This window comes from Pocillopora damicornis, chromosome 6 (genome assembly GCF_964200805.1).
Source record: "Pocillopora damicornis chromosome 6, jaPocDami1.2, whole genome shotgun sequence".
Taxonomy (NCBI): Eukaryota; Metazoa; Cnidaria; class Anthozoa; order Scleractinia; family Pocilloporidae; genus Pocillopora; species Pocillopora damicornis.
Genome location: NC_142675.1, coordinates 25322337 through 25343089, shown reverse-complemented (window position 1 = coordinate 25343089; position 20753 = coordinate 25322337). Strand labels below are relative to the sequence as shown.

The 20753-nt window shown below is 37.5% G+C and overlaps 3 protein-coding genes and 1 pseudogene across 6 annotated transcripts; 2 read left to right on the top strand and 2 right to left on the bottom strand.

Moving 5' to 3' along the window:
* Positions 1-311: 311 nt before the first annotated feature.
* Positions 312-7158, bottom strand: LOC113680412 (uncharacterized). Its single transcript, XM_027197445.2, has 18 exons — positions 6985-7158; positions 6823-6882; positions 6618-6685; positions 5396-5482; positions 5223-5314; positions 4925-4973; positions 4426-4561; positions 4207-4271; positions 3840-3966; positions 3580-3710; positions 3340-3403; positions 3161-3240; positions 2731-2851; positions 2181-2299; positions 1590-1693; positions 1260-1374; positions 903-1013; positions 312-827 (listed from the first exon to the last, which is right to left on the bottom strand). The coding sequence occupies exons 1-18, from the start codon at positions 6995-6997 to the stop codon at positions 738-740; spliced, it is 1632 nt and encodes a 543-aa protein (XP_027053246.2). The 5' UTR covers positions 6998-7158; the 3' UTR covers positions 312-737.
* Positions 7159-9678: 2520 nt separating this feature from the next.
* On the top strand, positions 9679-18788 carry LOC113680408 (gamma-aminobutyric acid receptor subunit rho-2). 4 transcript variants are annotated; one of them, XM_089209826.1, is made up of 9 exons: positions 9679-9790; positions 11604-11744; positions 12606-12703; positions 14249-14316; positions 15304-15521; positions 16134-16216; positions 16508-16663; positions 17103-17530; positions 17908-18788. In XM_089209826.1, the coding sequence occupies exons 2-9, from the start codon at positions 11668-11670 to the stop codon at positions 18178-18180; spliced, it is 1401 nt and encodes a 466-aa protein (XP_089065952.1). In that variant the 5' UTR covers positions 9679-9790; positions 11604-11667; the 3' UTR covers positions 18181-18788. The 4 variants fall into 4 exon arrangements, with proteins under 4 accessions (XP_089065952.1, XP_089065951.1, XP_027053243.2 ...); XM_089209825.1 differs by having other exon boundaries at positions 9758-9848; XM_027197442.2 differs by lacking the exon at positions 9679-9790 and adding an exon at positions 11363-11498.
* LOC149044614 (uncharacterized) lies at positions 12845-14093 on the top strand (annotated as a pseudogene).
* LOC113680409 (uncharacterized protein CXorf65 homolog) lies at positions 18338-20583 on the bottom strand. Its single transcript, XM_027197443.2, has 5 exons — positions 20410-20583; positions 20217-20303; positions 20012-20128; positions 19306-19380; positions 18338-19061 (listed from the first exon to the last, which is right to left on the bottom strand). The coding sequence occupies exons 1-5, from the start codon at positions 20432-20434 to the stop codon at positions 18856-18858; spliced, it is 510 nt and encodes a 169-aa protein (XP_027053244.1). The 5' UTR covers positions 20435-20583; the 3' UTR covers positions 18338-18855.
* Between the last annotated feature and the right edge of the window lie 170 nt (positions 20584-20753).

Sequence of the window (20753 nt, the reverse complement as noted above, 5' to 3'; positions counted from 1 at the left end):
TCCGTAAATATTTTTGACCTAGCCTCTCCACCTTCGAAAGAGAACAAAGCTTTGTACTTTTTAACTAACTTCAACATGCACTTACGCTTTTCGAAAATTGCTTCTTAAGTCAGGAAAAAACCGGAAACATTGCTTTGCTTAACAAGGCCGCCATCAGAGAATAGGGGAAAAACTGAGAGGGCAAGGGACTTAATTTGTTCACTAGAGTCACGTGATGCATCACAGTACCCGGTTGTCACGAAAGTTGCGATAATTTGGACAAATAAACAGCGACTTCGAGTCTATAATGCAGGCAATAGCAGCAGAGCAAGTTATCGCTGGACGCTTTGAATTTATTGAAGAACAAATTCTACAAGTATATATTGAAATTAAAAAAAGGATTATATTACAATGATCTGACCTCGCGTACATCTCGGTAACCGTGCGTTGCAACTTAAGAAATTTTCTGCCAGCCGAAGAACAAACACAAAACATTTACGATGACCACTATTGGCTTATCCCATCAGAGGCACAAGACAATGGACCAATCATGAGCCAGCTTAATCATTTACAGGTGATTCGTGATTGACTTGATTCATTTCTGATTGGTTGCACATGTTAAGTGATCTGTCCAAAGACGTGGACCTGATTGTTTGGAAAACATTTCATCAGGCAGTTGTTGAAAATCACTCAAATGCAATGAAAGTTGTAAAGGCAATTATACCAAATGGCTGAGAAAGGTGAGTTACACTGAACACTTAATCCGAGGAGTCTGAATCAGATTCTTTGACTTTTTCTTTCTCTTTCTCTTTCTTCTTTTTCTTTTTCTTCTTCTTTTCTTTCTTTTCCTACAAAAGATAGAATAATTAGCACGGAGTGGTTCACGTTTGAGCCAATAAAACAGTCCTTTATAAGGAACTTACTTCATCACTGCTCTCTTTCTCTTTTGATTTCTTTTTGTCTTTTTTGGACTTCTTTTTCTCCTTTCCTGGAGTTTCCTTCTCTTCATCACTACCCTCTGTGTCTCTTTTCCTCTGTGTATTAGAAAAGTATTGAAAGTAAACAAACAAGAAACTAAATATTGAGGACATACTGTATTACAATTGGACACACTTGGATAACGAGAAAGCAGACCTTGAAGTATTCAAATAACAAGGCGCTTATAGAGTTGTGATCAATTTCTAGACCAGTTGGGTTTGTAATCACTCTTTATTTAGACAGTTAATTGAATCCATTGTCTGATTCTTTTAGCCTGCACACTACTTATCATTGCAACACACCTTTTTCCCTTCCTCAACTTCCTTGGGTGTCACAGGAGCACCAGGCATGGGTTCTTCCTTGGGTGTCTTAGGTAAACCAGCAGATTGTTCATCCTTCACTGGAGTTTTATCCACACTAAAGGCAAACAACTGATTAGAAAGAGTAAAGGGGTGATGGGAGAGTATAACAGTGTAATTTGGTGTTATAAAATGAGTTGATAATGTAAATTGGCCACTCTTTACCACGGCCAATTTATGTAGTCAACTCATTTGATAATACTAAATTACCCTGATTAGAAAGAGGTTCAGGATTGAAGCCCGTGTTTAAATCCCCGTTCATGTAACACAAACCTGATATCTGGGTGACTTTGCATCCATTCTTTGGGTGTGCTTTCATTTGGTTTGCCATATTTGTCCAATTTACCAGATGCAATTAACTGTTTTTTCTGAAGTGCCTGGGTGGGAAAACATCAATAAGAGACTCACCAAAAACACCAGCAAGAAAATCAAGTAGAATGTTAAATTATTGCAACTCTGAGTGTTGAGGTCTGACTTCTTAACAGGCTGCAAGGCTCCAGAGAGAATGGTACACTGATATACAATAGCAGTATGTAACCAATAGCAAGTTTGTACCAACATTATTGCATTTGCTTAATTGAATCTTAAACAATATTGTTCTTGCATGGCTGAGCACATGTCACTTCCAAAAATTAACTCCCATGATGCAAAAAGTCTTGATTGTGTGTGTAACTCTACTGAGTTAGGTTTGATTTTGTCACACAGAGACTAAGATAAAAGAACAGAGTTAATGGAATAGCATGAGATAGAAATGGGCCATAAATATTGATTACACAACTCATACAAACAAAGCCATTGACGAGTCAAAAGAGATGACCATGAACAGATCAGCAGAAGTCTGGTGTCTAAATAAGTTGGTCATACCTTTGGTCCCAGGCCCCATTTCCTGGGATAAGTGTCTCTTTCCATGATAACTCTTTTGATCTTAGCAACCACACCATGATCACAAGCTGCCATCACAGCTGTTGTCATAAGAGCAATCCCTGAAAAAGAAAATAGTTATATAAAGGAAAAATAGAAAACTTGACCTCCACATCACCTTGTTCCATGCAACTGGTAACATTAAAACTATGAAAAACAATGGCATTCAAATTATTAAAACGATCATACTATGTACCAGCAGACCCAGCTGTTTGATTTACTGACTGACCGTTCGCCTCTAACTGGTTAACTGGCTGGCTGACTGACTCACTGACAGACAGAATCACTGATTGACTGACAGACAGACTGACTGAATAACTGACTGACAGACTGACCAGCTGACTGACAAACAGACAGACTAACTGGCTGACCAATAGACTGACTTGCTGAAAGACAGACATAATGAACAACTGCCTAACAAAAAAACTGACTGACAAACCTTCTGACTGACTCAGTCATTAACCAACTGCCCTATTAACAGAGGAACACTCACCAAGAGCTATAGCTTCTCCTTTTGTTGTCATGATAACAATTTCTTCATTCATTTCTATTCCAGATTCATATCTCAATAGACCTGGGATCATCAATTTTGCTCCATAGCATATGGCATTTACCTAAATGAAGCAGAAAAAATACTACGTGAAAGAATTTACAAAACAACCTTTACCTATCAGCAACCTATTCACACACAAAATTTGAAAATTGTCCTATTTATTCAAAGACTCTTCAAATAATAATGTAATTTTAACCACATCTCATATGACAAGCCTCCAACTTGATGTGGCCTTGGCAATACACTAAAAGCTGAGCTACATTGTATTAAAAATATGTTTGGAGCTTAGTGGGACTTCAGAACACACATTTTGTTCTCACTGCGAAAATTCCTTAATTCATCAAATCTTACACAGCAAAACAGTACTTACAGCACTATCTTTAACAACCAGACGCTTGTGAGAAGTTAGAAGGGCTTCTAATGGCTTGATGCAGCGGCGGAGATAGGATTCTGTGAAATAATATATTTTGTTTTTGACACTGAACTCTTGTTGTTCAAAACACTAGTATTGCTTGCATATCTTTCAACCAATCAACAGCAGCAACTTACCATCTTTGTAATTATCATACATCCACTGTGCATCAAGAACATCATGCATAGTGGCCATGTTATCCTGAAAAACACAAACATTACTCTCACTACTATCTTCTTCATTTAAAGAATAATAATAAATGTCATAACCTTGACATTAAAAATCCAAATGCAGCTGAAAGTAATAAAACATCAACAAGAAAGTTGTAAATTAAAAGTGTTCAGTGTGAATGTTAAAACATACATTAAGAGACTTACATTTTCAGACTGAATTCCTGAGCGCACCCTTCTGAGTTCCTGCATGTGAGCACCAATCCCCATTAACAATCCAATATGGACACAAAGTGTTCTTATGTAGGTCCCAGCCTCACAACTCACCCAAAACACTCCTGCAATGTTAAGATAAAGGCTTAAATTTTAAATCTTCATCTGTTCATGTACACCTCCCAGATACATACATGTATGTATATAGAGAAATGGAAGTGGAAGTGTTTTTGTGATTCAAAACAAGCACTTACCAAGATGCCGTTCTTGGTCAAACTCAATTAATTTACTTTCATATATTGTTCTTATTCTAAGCTGTCGTTTAACTGCAGATATCAGTGGAGGTCTCTGAAACAAGGCTCCTGTGAGCATCTCTATTGTCTGCAAACAAAACAAAGATGCTCACTTTAATCACCACTAATTTATTTCGATTTTTACATAAATGTTAAAAACATGCCTGTTTCCAAATGGGATGATACACATACAAGAAAATGGTTCAGTGGATTTTCATGGCTGAAGTCTCGTGTGTTTTACAGCAAAGAGGACTGATGGAATTGAAATTTTCATCTTAAATATCAACTGCAAAATCATCAGGATAAAATTTAAATTCAATGTACCAACCTTTGCTAACTCTGATTCATTTTCAATTGCCTCATGGAGCCTCACAATGCAGACATACTCTTTTCCTTTGGTGCAAAGGAGAAACAGAATGTTTGTAAACATAAAGTTAAGTGTACCAGTACTCCAGCTAGTTCTGATTTTTGCACAATGATGCTCTTCCATTAAAAACATAGAGCTTAAGCAACATGGACCAGAATGAAAAAAACGATTCATTGGTACCTGCACCCTGTTGTGATTTCACAAGTCTTGTTGCCCTTTCAATGCACACAATTAGACATCCTGTCACTTTTGGATCAAGAGTGCCACTATGCCCAGTTTTTTCCACTCGGAGAATTCTTCTTATCCATGCCACCACCTGATCAGAAAAAGACAAGCTCTAATCTTGATTGTGCATGACCATAGAGAGCCAATACCAGTTCATAACACCCATTCTCATGGCTGTCGAGGACATCACCTTCATTAAAATTTTGGCTGGCTATTGTGTTGAGGCCTTTAATTCTTTGGTGAAAAATCAATAACCCAAGTTTATTATAAAAACTTCCTGAATCCTTGAACAATGGAAAATATTTGGCTGATAGTGACTAATCCAGGCTATACTTGCCAGGATTAAAGCTCTAGCAAGGAAAACTAGCATACAGTAACATCTAAATACCTTGAAGGAAAGAAGGAGGGAAGAAACCTAAACCATAATATTCTTTGTATCAAATATGCAATGTACCTCATGGGATGAGGGATTTGCTGGCTTGTCAAGATTTATAAACCCACTCCTGTGATAACAGAAGTAGATATGCATAATTAACCATGTAGTAATAAAATATAGTCCTAAAGTAACACACCAACATGCTTCAGCTCAAAAAAGAAGCTCATGAGTGTGAACATGATAAGATTTAAATAAAAATTGATCAAATTTAAAAACTTCCTTCGTAATCACCAGTACAGAGCTTGGTTGCACTGTACATGTACATATAGCGTCATGAATGTATGAATTGCTCAGAAATCGAAATAATTTAACTTACGATACATAGTCTTTTAGTTCTCTTTTTAGAGGAGAACATCCATTTGGTAATGGAGTAAAGTGGCCAGTTCTTACATTCAACTTGTCATAGTTCTGTGACACAAAAAAAGAACACAATGGAAGTTTAGTAATAACTGATACACCAAGATTACAACTGGACAGATAACATCTTACCTTGAGCAATAGAGGCCATTTTGATGTGTCCAACACACCAACTGCAGACGTTGGCTTTAAGTGGAAATCCTCGTCATGTTGAGTTTCCTGGGTGGGCAAATATACAGGGTTTGACAAATCAATTAATCAAAAATTAAATAAATGCAAGTGGCAGAACTTGGAATCCATTTTCAACTTACATTCTAAAAGGATGATAACAGGCATTTCAATATATTTTAATAAGTGGCTGCCAATAGTGGAATAGGTAGATATGATTACATAAGTGGTAGTAAATCTAATAAATAACACCTCAACAGGTTACAGGTACAACCAAAGTTCAATACTGATGCTCTACACATGTTTTGAAATATTTAATAAAGAGCACAATAATTTGTAAGGAGTAAAAACCTTATAATAACATTTAGAAAGTTAGACACCAGGGCCAGGTTGTTCAATGCTGAGTTAGGATAGTAGAAAGTTGGTGTGAAATCTGATTTCAGATCTGAAAGCTTAAACAGAAAATTCAGTATAATCTTTTGTCTAAAAATTTTACTATAGGATGGTCTAAGAAGGAGATAAAATCACCTTGAAAAGGCTTTTGAACTAAGGAGTAAAGAGACCCAGATAAGAATTTCACCTTGGGCCCTGATGACTTAAAATTAGGGAAAAAATGAACACACCGAGACCATGGCAAGTTTACTTAAGCACAAGAATATATTGTGGCTGGTATTGTTTGTAACTGATTGGATTCTATGTTTGAGCCTTACTTGTTCAAAATCAATTTTAAGTAAGGTTTTATACCTTCGTTTCTCATAAGATTACTCTGCAAGACAGCCTGTATACCCAGGTTTAATACATAGTTTTGTTTATTTCAATTGCAGCAAGATCTTCTCTCCTTGATGTACACAGTACAGAAACGTTTTGGATTGCTGAAAATGTCTAGCTTTATTACATTGGAAATAGGAAGCTACCGGTTCGTCTCAAACTTGAACTGATAACGAATTATTTTCTGCACGCCGCTGAAGCGCTCATGAGAACACGATGTTGATAACAATGGCCACACGAGATCTACAGCAGTGTATCTAAATGAGTAAGTAAGCACGATCTTCGTCGGTAAAGATGGAAATTTATATTCACACCATAACTAGTGATTAAATGTAAATAGGTTAACAATGGGGAAAAAAATACCGTCAAAACAGAACATTTTCTCGCAAACTGTGTGAGTCCTTGGCGATCAACTCACCCCAAAATGATTTGACGAGCCCACATCAGCCGCCTCACTCTTCACTTTTTTCTCTTTCTTTGCAGAACCTTATGACCAATACAAGATGATCGTCCGTTACAATGAATGAAAACACGCTTCCTCTGTAAGAGGAAAAGATAATAAAGCATCCACACAGGCAACTGTTTTGCACGCGCGCATTACAAAACACTATTTCCAAGCTTACCCGAATCTTCTTCCCGAGCCCTATGCTTATCCTTTTTCTGCTTCTTGCGAGGCGTAACTTCTACGGAAGGTTAGCAGAGAGAAAAAATGGTAAGATGTTAAAAAAAGAAGCTATTTTCAGAGGCGAGAATGCCTGAATTTAGAAAATTGCATTGGCACTAACCAGAGTCCGCCATGTTTCCACGTGCAAGAAATCTTCGTAGTGCGCATGAGAAGATTGGAACCCAGACCACTGGGCGGTTTCCTGTGTCTCTTGTCGATCGCAGCTCTAAGACGACCACGACGCGAAACTTGGTTTACTGAAAAATCTAGGCCCAGTTGAGTGAGATGACATCCCCTAAAAAAATTTCTTATCTTGAAGGAAGTTAGTGCAACTACAGTAGGACCTCTTTTATGGGCGAGGTTAAGCGATTGTTATAAGTTGTTGGAAGCATTTAAAACTCAATTTGTTTTTTATTCAAAGAAAATGGAAGTTCTTGAAAACTTGGCTTTCCATTCAAAATCTTCGATCGCTTAAGGCTATGTTCTAAGTGGAAAATGTGAAAACTGGATCAGTGGTAAATTTTTAACTAGTTTTTCAGATTGGGTTTGATTTATTTTTAACGCTAATATTTTATGTCCACGTAGGTATTCTTTAAATCAATATTCAAAATAAAGATATGCCGAAAGATTCGCATAGTAAGCTACCAATGGCGTGATGACTTTAAGTGTGCCAGAGGTCATAAGCGTGCGTGAGTGCATTTCAGCGAGCCACCGATGACAAAACTGAGAATATGAAGTTTTCCGGTTAGAAACTGACCGAAACCTTTCAGATTGAAGGGAAATTGCACCCCTTTTACCGACTTGAAATCACTCTCTTTAGTAACATGGGTGCGATATATTTGAAGTTGATTGAAAATAGATAAATCAGCCAGTAGCTTTCTTTGAACGAAATGAAAGAAGGTGAATGAAAATCTCTTGGATCCTACAGATATTGGATGATTCTGAATGAAAACTTCACCTGACTAACTATCGAACACAAACATATTTTATATTCTGATAATTACTTTGACGGTGTAATTTTCAACACAATGACTGTAAATTGTTATTAAAAAAAGTCGGGAGTTGAAATCAGCTTGTTTACTTTTTACGATCTTCTTAATGACAAAATCAGGAAAAGTCAAATGACGACAACTTTAATTAGTTTAATAATTATGCTGCCGTGCAACAATAAATGTCAAGATAAGAATTACTCGTTGATGAGTGAGGTAAGAGAAAATCACGGAAACATCGAATATTACAAGTGTTCTGTAATTACTTGACTCAACTCAATTTTCTTTTATTTGTTTCTCGCCTAGGATGTTAATGGTTAATTTCAGTGGTAAGTTGCCTCACTTTTAATTCGTTACCGAGTGTTTGCTTGGGAGTTCTTATTCTTTCTTAAAATTAAAAAGAAATCTTTAGAAACTTCCATCTGGTTAAAAGGAACTAGTATCCTTCCCATGTGCTATTTGACAAAGTACTACTTCAATAGTGAAACGTGTCGACCCTGAGGAGAGGCAGGCGGGAAGGACAGTTAGTCTTTCACCTTCACCAGTGTAGAATGAAAATTAACGTCAAAGGAAAACTTCAATTCCGACAGTTAAATTAAGAGATAATTTTCTGATCTCGTTAAGTTTTTTAACATGCATTTAAATTTTTGAAGTTTCGATTCGGGTAGTCCCTGCAGGATATGTTTACATTTTAGCTGTAATTCTAATGTTATACCTGTTTGGAAGGTTAGCAGATACTGACCGGCAGGTCTGTTAAACATAACTATCTGCCGCTCATGAATAAATGGCACCCATATTCTATTCAAGGTTGATAAACTTTGCATGAAGCTGATTAATTTTCGTAGACTGCGGTCTTTAAAAAGAGCCGCGTTTTGAAAAGAATCATGCTTTTCACCTGACCTCGTTTAAAAAAAATCATAAAGCAAGGCAAGAAAAAGCAAACAAGGAAGGAAAAAGATCTTTAGCTGGTGAATTTCTTGTTTTCCAGACTCAGCCAAATTTTTTCATCTCGCGAGTGAATTAACTTTAACCTTTTACGTCCAATAGATCATTGTTATAGTTTTTCGCTGCATTTGTGAATTAATTTTAAAACTTTCGTGAATTACATTTATTTATCAGCACAGAGTTAAAACAATATTTTTTTCCTCAGTTGAAAGTTGCGTTTTTAGCCCGGTTCTAAACTAGTTTTCAGGGCATGCAACTTGCTAAAACTGTTTTAGTTTCACTAAAAAAAGCTAAAAATATAGATGCACTTTACGATCAAAGAGCATGGTCGGTAGGAGGTGCGTCTTGAAGAAAGAAAGATCTCAGTTTGAGCGTATGTACGTTGAGACACAAACAGCAAACACATCCTGTTTTCGTGCCAATTTGGAATTTTCTGCTAATAATTAAAGAACTTAGTGCTAAAATTAATGTTGATTCAGGAATATATATTTTAATGACGCTGATGCAAAATCGTTTATCTCGATATCATTTAACAAATTCAGGCTGTACATGGGGCTAGCAAAGATAACAACTGCCCTTTTAATGATAGATGAAAGTAAAAATGCAAATATTTTATAAACGACCGATGGATTAACACACAAATAAGGCTTTTAATACTTAATGTGACATCAATTTATTCCTCAGTTTTCATTGATATTTTCTACGAACAAACGATGCATAGTAAAACTGCTCTGAAGGGAAATTGTAATGAAACGGACATCGAGAGCGACATGTTTCTCATTTTTACCCCAAAGATGTAGCAACAAGCCCAGATGAGAGAGTGCAATAATACCAGTAATATCACTACCATTGATCGTATGCCAGCGTTATTTAAATTTATCCTTCATATATCAATTAAATATAATCAATTATTATGCATGCAATAAAAGTACAAAAGAGAACGAATGCCGCTCGTTCAGTTGGGGAGTGACAGCTTTGGCTCGTGTCACTGAGGTAAGATGGAAGAATTTGTTTGCCTCTTCACTATTTGATTACTCGTCACATCGTGAAGGTAAAGAAAACCTGGGTTCTGTCTTTTTCTACAAACAGTTCAATCCAAGTTTTTTTGTCGTGCTTATGCTGAAATTGTTCTCCAAAAGCAATTTGGTTTCAAATAATTCATTGTTTCGAAATTTTTCATTTGACTCGCTCATGATTGGTGTATATTAATACGAAGCTACGAAAAAATGTATCCTTTTACAGAGGACTAAACCCTCACCACCTTGATACACGGACAATGAAATTTATTGCAAGGACTACGGATAAGATAAACTGGTTTGCTTCAAACCCTAGTCTGCACTCCGTGGGATACAATAGAGCCCTCAATATTGTACCTTTGACTTGATCAGCTGTCGTTTTTTGTTTCATATGTACAAGCGATCACCAAGAACTTTTTATCATTCTGTTTGAAATATTGATCGAAATTTGTTTAAAAATTCAATTTAGAATGTTTTGAAAAAGAGATTGACACCATCTAATTAATGTTGGTGGCCACACTAAACAAAATAAGGAGTTCGATTCTTGAAAGAATGTTTCGTAAAATTAGAACTTCTTCCTAGGAGGTTGATGACTGAATAAAAATTGGCAATTTTAATACTTGAGCAGACAGTTCTAACAGTACTCGATCCTTTTTAACTATTTGTTTGAGTGCCAGTAGAATATATATAAACATACTGCAATTCATTGGCCTACAAATTTTATCATGTATCATGATCGTTCCTTAAAGGATCTCAGAAGATCGTCAGATGTTGTGCATTGTTGTTGGTGTGCGGAAAGAAAACTTCAATGTACTTCAATTGACTCCAATGTAAACGCTTCCCACTCGTGTCTCTGAAGAACCTAAACGGATTTTACTTTCGTCACTTGGAGAACGTTCCCCAAACACTCTTTGTTGTGACTACTTTTTCGACGCCCTAAAGTAGTTTGGTTAGGAGAAGTTCAGATCCGATATTTTCTTTTGTAAAAAAAAAAGATCTCGCTTAGGGTGTCTATTTGACGTGGCTGGATATCTTGTATCAACAAAGTTTCACGCTGTTTCTGGCAGCCTTTAAATTTCATCTTCGTTTAACGATTTTGACCTTTAGTAGATTGCCATAAGAAAGAACTTAAAGTTTTTCGTCAACTAAAGAGAGCTTGAGAGCGACGTAAGCTTATTAATTTTTATATTTGAAATTTGGCGCATATTTTTTCCAATTGTTTTTGGCAATTTGTGCTACAAACAAACCGTCCATCGCTTCTGTCATCAAAGAAAAATTCTAATTTGCAATGCAAAAAAAATGACGCTTTCTAGTCTGTTATAAAAGCTTGAATAATTTTAGTTCTGAAGCTAAGTGGATTTTACGATCGTTTATTCCTATGAAATCTTTAATGCGGCTGAGTATAAAACTGCTACTTAATCATTATTCGAGCAAATTACATATTTTTTTTCACGTCTAAAAGCAGATGATAATGGGAAACAGGCACTTTACTGCTGTATTATAGAGAATATAGGCGGGATCTGAGGACAGGCCATCAAACATAACAAAGCAAAGAACAGCTGTGTATGACTGAAAGACATTTTACAAGCAAATCTCTTGAAATCCGTCCAAAGCAGATTTCAATCAGGATTGAAGAGATTTTCGAAAGCGCTTTCATGGCTGTTGGGTTGCGCCTACTCGGGCAGGTCAGGGTCAATAATATGATCATTTCGTGTAGCTGGTTTTTTTCGTAGCCACCGAATCTATTTCGTTCTTTCTTCTCCTTCTTCTACTCTTTTCATTTTTTTCAGGTTTCTTTTTAGTGTGGATGTGTAAAGAAAGCGATGTGTTTCGACCGTTAGTACTTAGCTTACCATGTGGAGTATGCAAATGCTGCTTCGAATGTCTTTCTCGGTCTTAGCAGCGATTCTTTTCACTTCAGCCTGTGCCAGGTAAGATTCACCAGTAAGGTTAGTTTAGAACTAAAACTTTTTCTTAATTTCAACTACTATCAAAGGCGAAATAATGGTGATGATTATCGTAAATTATACTGCTAAAACGCGTAAGCGATAAAAAAGTGATTCAGACGGTAATTACTCTAAAATCAGGCGGCTAAAATCGACAGCAACATTTCAATCAGCCGATTGAACGATTTTGTTGCAGATAGATGAAAATAAAATTTTGTAAATATAAGTCTGAAGTATTGAACGAGAGAGACTTGAAGTACACTGAGTGTTTGATCAAGGTTACCTCATCCATCCCTCTTTTAATGGCTCTCCCTTCAGCGAGGGGGAAAAAACAGTGTTTACCATTAATAGTGAGAGAACAGCGTCAGTGGATAAAAATATCTTATCAAAAGGAATCGTACGATTTATGTATTTTTAATGAACAGAGAAAGCTCCGTTTACTACAAAATGTAAATAGACAGCGAGGTGGTTGTCAGCTTAATTTACGGTTGCATGATGTTTCGCTCTATCACATTAATAAATGAGATATTGATCTTTCTATAGTAGGTACGTTGTATAACAACTAAAACCGTGTTTTGCCATTTTCGGGTCCTGCTCACTAGAGAGGGATTTTAAGAGGCTTTTGAATACTATTTAGTATAGTGCAAAAAACTAAAAATAAATTTCTGGAAATTTCTACCGAATGAAGATTTGGGAGAGGGACGAGGGAATGGTAAGAATTTGCCAGGGAACGACTTCGCTGAAATCTTGATATATATTCAATTTCCATTTCTGGCCGATAGCACTGAAATGTTTGAATTTTACAGTTTGTGGTTTAATGTCGTTTGAATACTTTTTTTCACTAAGCTCTCTTACGTACTGGAGTGGCAGGAACGCATCGGTTGTACTGCGCAGGCTCCTTGATGAGAAACATTACGACAAGAGATTTAGACCTGACTTTGAAGGTATGATTAGTTCATCTCACAGTTAGAAACTCTAAAATTACTAGTTTTAATTAAAAAAGATAAAAAAAAAATAATAATAATAAATCGCAGCCTGGGGGGTTACAATTATTATCATAAAGATCAATTCACTGTTCTTAGAGACACCAATCACAATTTTTTAGTCAATACCACGACCCCAAACCTGAACTCTACAGCTGTTACATTGACGACTGTATCAGCGCTACCTCCTCTACCAGAGAGGAGCTCACTCAATTCATAACCGCCGTCAATTCCTTTCAACCGGCTCTCAAATATACCTGGGAAATTTTCGACACTTCTTTGGCTTTTCTAGACATCAAAATTTCAATTGAAGGCAACGGTTTATGAACTACTGTTTACTACAAACCTATAGATTCACATAGTTACTTGCTGTATTCATCCTCGCATCCGTGATCACACGTCAAGAATTCCATACCTTTTTCACAGTCTCTCAGACTTCGTAGTTTATGTAGTGACGACTCTGATTTTCCAAAACATCAGAGGCAGTGTGCAAGTTTTTCGAAAAACGTGGCTATCCTGTTTCTGTCGTTCAAGCGGGTCACCACCGTGCCCAAATAGTTAATCGACAGTCAAACGGCTGAGAAGGAAAACATTGACCGCATTCCATTCACTCTCACATTTCACCCTCACAACCACGCAGTTAAGTCTATCATTCTTAAAAACTGCTTTAAATTACTCCAAAACGATTCAGAGAATGGTACTATCTTTTTTGCAACCTCCAGTAATTTCATTCAAACGTGACAAAAACATAGGCAACTTTTTGGTCACAAGTTCATTTCAAACCAATTACCAACCTGGACTGACTTTCAAATGCGCTCGCTTACAATGCAAAACTTGTCCTTTCATTCATAACGTAGAGAAAATGTCGGGACCCAGGAGAGCCATTAAGATCACTGATCACTTTGCGTGTACCTTCGCCAATGTCATTTACTACATAACTTGCACTTATTGCAAAAAGTTATACATTGGTGAAACAGAAAGATTACTAGGTGACCAATTCCGAGAACACCTTCGCGACGTAGAAAGAAATGACAAAGACGCATCCGAGCCAGTCTCTAGCCAATTTAATCTCCCTAATCATTCTAAACAACATGTGGGAATTTGCGGCCTTTCCCTACAGCTAGGCAGTTCGGAAAGCCGCAAAACACCAGATAAAAAAATCATCTTCCAAATCGGCACCCTTAATCCCCACGGTATCGGGGGCTTTTCATTCAATTAGTTTATTCTTGTTTTCTCGTCACCACATTCCAACCAGTAGCGTAGCTCCATTTTCTGCATATAAACCGACGCATAACCCACAATTCCTCCAATCGCTTTGACGAAGGGCTAACGCTCGAAACGTCAGCCTTTAAACTCTTTACAGTGGCCAATTTACGTTTTCAACCCAGTTGTTAACACTAAATTACCAATCACAGTTGTTTTATAGCGAGAGATGGTGCTGTTTGATGTTTCCGAGGAATCCTGATGCTGATTGATGGTCATGTAACACTTTTCTGCTTTTCTCAGGCCGCCCCGTGAAAGTATTGGTGACAGTGTTTGTTACATCGCTGGGAGGATTGGATGAAAGAGAAATGGTGAGGGGGATGTTGAAGCTAAGGAAGGATTAAGTGCTGACTTTTTGTTTGTATTTTGACTCGCCCTGCGGGCCTGTCAAAAATACTCAGCAATACTACACACCAAAACTTCTAATAAGCTATTTATTATCCAACTGCTTTATCTCAAGGGCATTTCTTAAAAATTGGGAAAAGCGAAGCAGATAGAGAAGCATGGCGCCCGAAGCTTACCGGTTAAACAGGTTTTTTTTACAGTACAAAATAACCAACTCTCCAATATCGGAGGATATTTGTATTCGGTTCGCGTGTTAATTGTACCACACTGAGTGCTCGTAGTTAGATAACAAAATAATTTATTTTAAGAGACCATGGGGTTTCGTAGTGTCTAAGAGTTCACGTAAAATACACGCTGCTCTTGGTTTTAACTCACTTTTTCCAATTGGACATTTCTTGATGCTTCAGAACTCATGTCATTCATACACTGTGGGTTAGGCTGTATAGAATTTCCCATACGATGGTATGAAATCAATAAACTTTACTAGATGTTTTAGAACGGTTAAGATTTCTGTTAGAATGAGTTGGTACTTCTTGTATTCCGTTCATCCCTCGCGGTATAGATTTGTTAGAAGTATTTTGCCAGGTATGGAATGTAGTATTGCATGAATATCTGGGAGCGCCTTCACTTGGTGCTCAGCAGAACGATTTAGATTACAGTTATAGGAATAAATGACTGTGAATATACGAAAATCATGTATGTGAACTGCGGATAAAGACGTGAATATGAGAGCGACCTTCGCAGTAATGAACACTGTTTGAAAGTAGTGAAAATAAGGCCTGAAAAAAATTCAGATCTGTACGGGATTTGAACCCATGACCTCTGCGATGCAGTGCTCTACCAACTGAGCTAACAAGTCAATTGGGACCTGGTCATTATGTTGGTTCCATAATATGGAACAGTTTAACACAAGTGTCGCGATCTTTGTTTCATTTTTATTGTTTTCACCCCAGCAATTTGAAAGCACGTTCTTTATGAGACAAGTGTGGCAAGACTCTCGACTTCAGTTTGAGAAAGATTATGTTAAAAGAAATCTGAGCCTGAATGGAGACATCATGCAACAGATTTGGATACCAGACACCTACGTGAACAATGAAAAGTCCAGCTCTGCACCAAAACAAGAATTTCTACTCATGGTTTTTCCAGATGGAAAAATCATCTACAGTCAACGGTAATAATCAAGTAATATTGGCTCAAAACTGAAATTTCATACGTGTTCCTTATTATTATGCAGGAAGCACGTTTCACCCTCCGCCAGAAGATTTGAGGCGAGCCGGGGAGAGGTTTGTCCTGAGTGGCTGCCAGTGCTATACACCTTATAGACAAATGCCTTCTAATTTCCCATGGGCGATTAAAGACTCTTCCCGAATCGCTGATAATGAAGTCCTACTCGCACGCTAACATGCTTCTTCGTACTATGGTCGGTGGACTTCTGGGAGATGGTGGACCGTTGTTAATCTTAAGTGTACAAATGAACGCAAACATACATAGGAAGTCCCCAGGGACATTCAGTCGGCCGCCTCTGCAGCTTGCCGTACAAGCCAGAGTGCGATAGGTTGGGATAGTAAAGCTTCTCTTGAGCTGTTCTAAGGCGTAAGAGTTTTGCAAGAATCTCAGTAAACGAATTAGATTATTGAGCCAACACGAAACTGTTTTTACTTGGCTGGTGAATAGATCTTTGAATTCCTTGCGCACGGATGCCATCCCAACAAACTTTTAGCTTTATCCTTTCGTGCGTAATTGATATTTCTTCTCCTGATATTTCGCTTATTTCCCTGTTTAGAATGACTGTAATTGCGGCTTGCAAGATGGATCTCCGGAATTACCCCATGGATAAGCAAAACTGTAGTCTTCTCTTCGAAAGCTGTATGTTTCTTGGACTAATGACTGTATTCTTAGGATCACATTCAAAATTATGACAAACTGTGGAATTTTTCAGTTACACTGTTATTGTCACACAGTTTCTTAAGTATTCATGCACCCACTAACCAAACTACTATCCCGCCTGGAAGAGTTATTGACTGCCTGCGTCTGGAAAAGCTTACGGAGTTTTAGTTGAATTTCCCTCTAACTTCAAGAATAAGAAGTAGATATATTTCTGATATTCATTTTCACAAAACTGTTATTTCTCTGAAATCTCATGGAATTGTTTGGCAGATGGTATGACCACAGATGACCTATTCTTCAAGTGGGACGTAAAGGACGGGAGTGACGATCTGAAAACCGCCGTGGCAATAGGAGACGAACTGATCATGTCACAGTTCGCACTCGATGGATATTCAGTCCGTGAAATAACAGCTTCCTATGTTACAGGTATAAAGAAGTAACTTTTCGGAGCCTACAACTTCATTAGCCTGGGTCCAGATAAAACAGTTTACCGGGTGGGGTTAGATTGAGTCTCCGTCGAAAAACGGTGATTTTAAATTTTAACAATCCGATATCAGATATGCGGTGTGATTGTTAGCGAGTTCCACTCGCACGAGATTTTAGGTGACTAAATGCGGCTAGTTCCCAGTCAAGGACAGAGTTAGTAGGTAGTAACCCAGGTTGCTCTCTCCATGACCCTGGTGATACAACATTTTAGAATGCTTTATCTCAAATAGCTATAAAACAAAACAATAAAACAACCGCAAAACAAAATAAGAAGGGGAGGGGTCAGGTGCATCATATAAATGCATAGTTTCTTTGTACATCAAGTATCACAAGGAGTTTTACAAATCCTTGTCTGAAGTAACTTATCGATTTGTTACAGGAAATTTTTCCATGCTGCAGCTAACTTTCTACATTAGACGAAAAAAATTCTACTACGTCGTTTCGATTTATATTCCAACAATTCTAATCACCATTTTGAGTTGGGTCTCCTTTTGGATCCCACGAAACTCTCCACCAGCTCGGGTCGGGCTTGGAATCACGACCGTCCTCGCCCTGACGACATTGATTTTCGGAATTCAGTCGTCGATGCCGAAAGTGAGCTACGTAAAAGCAATTGACTGGTTTCTGTGTGTCTCCTTTCTCTACGTGTTCGCTGCTTTGGTCGAATACCCGAGTTCCACTTTTGTCAAGTCTCAAGCCCAGAAACTGTCACGAAAGGGAACGAACATTCTGCGTAAGGTTAAAGGCCTGAAGGAAGACCCTGAAGATATTCCGTTATCAGGGACAAGATACGGTAGCACAGACAAGGTAGATGAATCATTACATAATGCATTCCGACAGTGTTGATTGGCCAAGGAACCCTGGTATACCACGCGATATACCATCGGTAAAACTCTAGGGCTATTTGGGTCGTTTTCATTAAAATTGTTATACCATTCGAGCTTGTTGGAAACGAGATAGTAGACATTATCCCCGAGTAGCAGTTTAACAACAAGTGAGGTAAAAAATTTACGATTGCTTATTTTCTCAAACTGCACAAGGAAATTCATGCGATAAGTTATCAAAAAATACTTTGAGGTAACAGTTCTTAATTCAAGCAGAAGCAACGAGACTCTTTCCCGTTCCCTTCGCAGCCTGTTTTAGTCAACTTTTCAATAAAATTCGGAATAACTTTAATTTTTCAGGAGGAATCCGATCTTCGTAAACTTTCTAGGAACAGAATTGGAGACATGAACAGCACCTACGACCATTCGTTGCATGAAAACAATATAGATGGTGATAGTCACCAGACCTCTCAAGGTCGCCGCAAACAAATGTCATCTGAAGACGATGATTTTGTGAATAACTTTAGAGATGACGTAACAGTGAATACTGTTGATAAATACGCCAGGTTTTGTTTCCCAGTCTCATATTTACTTTTTAATCTATGTTATTGGATTGTCTTTTTGTCAACGTAATCACTTGATGTTCGGGAGGAAAATCACATAAGAATTATCACAATATTTAACAATTATTTATTTATTCTAATTGAAAGAGTACTGTTACGGAAACTTAGCACAGGCTAACCAGCCACAAGCTAACCAGCCACAGGCTAACCAGCCACAAGCTATGCCGTTTTTTCTGAGGCTCGATAAAATTTCCTTTATTCGCATAACTCTTTGGACTCGAGATGGTTTTTTCAAAAAGTTGACAGACAGTTCCTGTATGGGAATTTGAAGCGCCATTTTTCTCGTATAGCAATTTTAGGTCACAAAAATAAAATGAAGGGATTTTTACAAGAAGACCCGAGTAATTTATTTATTCAGTAATCTAGTTTTTAATTTTATCTGGTTTACTCAAATTAAGAACGTGTCAGGGGTTTGGCAAAAAAAATATTAGTGCTAGCCCATGCGAACAGAGGGCGAATTTCAAGGCTGAAGTCGTTAACTTCAAGAGAAAATTGTTGCACCAGTCCTTTCCCCCTAGTGAAGAAACGCCTCTCATGTGACGATCAATGCGAATGTGCATCTTTTTTAGCTAGAATAACTGTCTTGCAAGTACTGTTAATAAAACTTGATTGCCTTTACGTTTTGATAGTTGTCCTGAGTTTTCATTAAATTTTTATATCAGTAGCTATTTCATTTTCTACGTCCCTATCTCATGTCTTTACTGCTTCGCTTCTGTGCCGAGGTTTTTTCTCTGGATGTTATTTTACTCCTGCCTGATGTTGATGTTAATGAAGTTTTGGTTTTTCCTTGAAGTCCGGTTTGTCTTTTAGTTAAGGGACTGTTAATTCGAACTGGTTTGGCCTGAGAATTCTTGGCGTTAAGACTGTCACTCTCGCATCTCGAAAGGCGTTCTGTAAAGGAGAAAGTTAATTAAACTTGTGTTAGTTCTCTTATTTCCCTTCCGTGTTTGATCCTCCTTTACCGTTCTTGTTTTTATTCCACAAACCCAAATAAAGTTTCATGCAGGCACCACTCGAATCTCGATCATTGGATGCCAACAGAGATTTTGGCTCAAGGTCGGTTCGAGGTCGACTCATTTGCGTGAAATTTAGATTTGAACCAGGTAAGTATTAATTAAATATCGTTCTTACGTACCTAAAAATTGTGGAGTTACAATAATCATGTCATTCAGCATCGGCGTATAACTATCACCTTCAGCTTCACTTTTTTCTAAAAAAAAATTGATAGATGAAAAATACTTAAGGATCATTTCACGATCACTTCTAAGTTCTGAGAGAGTGAGGGTGAGGTAGCACAGCTAACCACGTCAGTCGTAATTGAGTTCTTCTAAGAATCCCTGTTGTTTTTTCGTATCACTGTTAATTGCAAGCTGCCACCGATCAACTTGTCAATTTGGCATTGACTCATCACAAAATTTCGTTCACTAAACGGTCACAGCATGGACAGCTGCACAAGAAAGTTTATAACTTTTTGATGCTTAAAACGATGATATGGAGAAATGTCGACTGACTTAAGAATAGCACAGGTCTATTGTTTGGGTTCACTGTTGTGGTCCTCAGTCAGTGAACACATTACTTATTCATGAAGTTTATTCAATTTAAATAAATTTCTCGAAGTGCTTCTGGCAGTTGCTCGTAAAAGTTAATGATAAAGCAACCAGGAAAAATGATAGCATCCGAGAAGGAAAATAACGAATGAAGGAAAGTAATTATTGACTCAACAAATAGACTGAGTATTTATCAACAAAGCATAAGTTAGATAGATATTACAGATAACGAAAACAAGTTGAGCTATAAAAACTCTTGGTGAAAAGTAAACAAAGCGAGATGTAGTAACTTACTTTCTACTCTTATCAACACCAGTGATTCTCGTTCTTTTAGTATCTCTGTAGCATAACTCATGGGGTGATTAGCTAAATACTTGAGATTTCCCGATTCATCACTCAAATCTACTGTGGCTAAAAGAAAGCAATCAACTTAATATCGGGTTAGCGCGGTAATTTAGGCATTCACAAGCTACTTGATGAAAATTCTTAGGGATCTTACCATCTTTTGTGCAGTTGCAGCGTCGTTTGATATCCTCTAATAGAATGTTTGTCCGACAGTTTGGATTAAAGATAGATTCTTCGCCGTCTGCAAGAGATGTAAATCGGTTTTATTTCGTGGGCTATTGTGTTCAAAGCAAAATAATCGGTACTAAAGGAAAACTCATATTAGATACATGACTCGGACAACTTACCACCATAACGGACCGTAATAAACATTTCCTCACAGCACCACAACTTCTTTCTTAAAAGCGGAGGTTTCAGAGCACAACTTGCTGTTTAGTTGTTAGTGTCTCGCTGATCTACTACTTGCATGACAGCGACTAAATTTGACAACTCTAAATGAAAATGAAACACAAAGGCGTCTCTATGAGAGACTATTGAAAACAAATCGACCGTACAATCCAATGAAATGGCAGATGTACTGAGACACAATAAAGTGCACTATTTATAATGGATTTACACTTAGCACTTCTGTTTACAAAAGGATTTCACGCCAGCGTTGGAACAATATGAGAAGAACTTAGATAAAAGAACG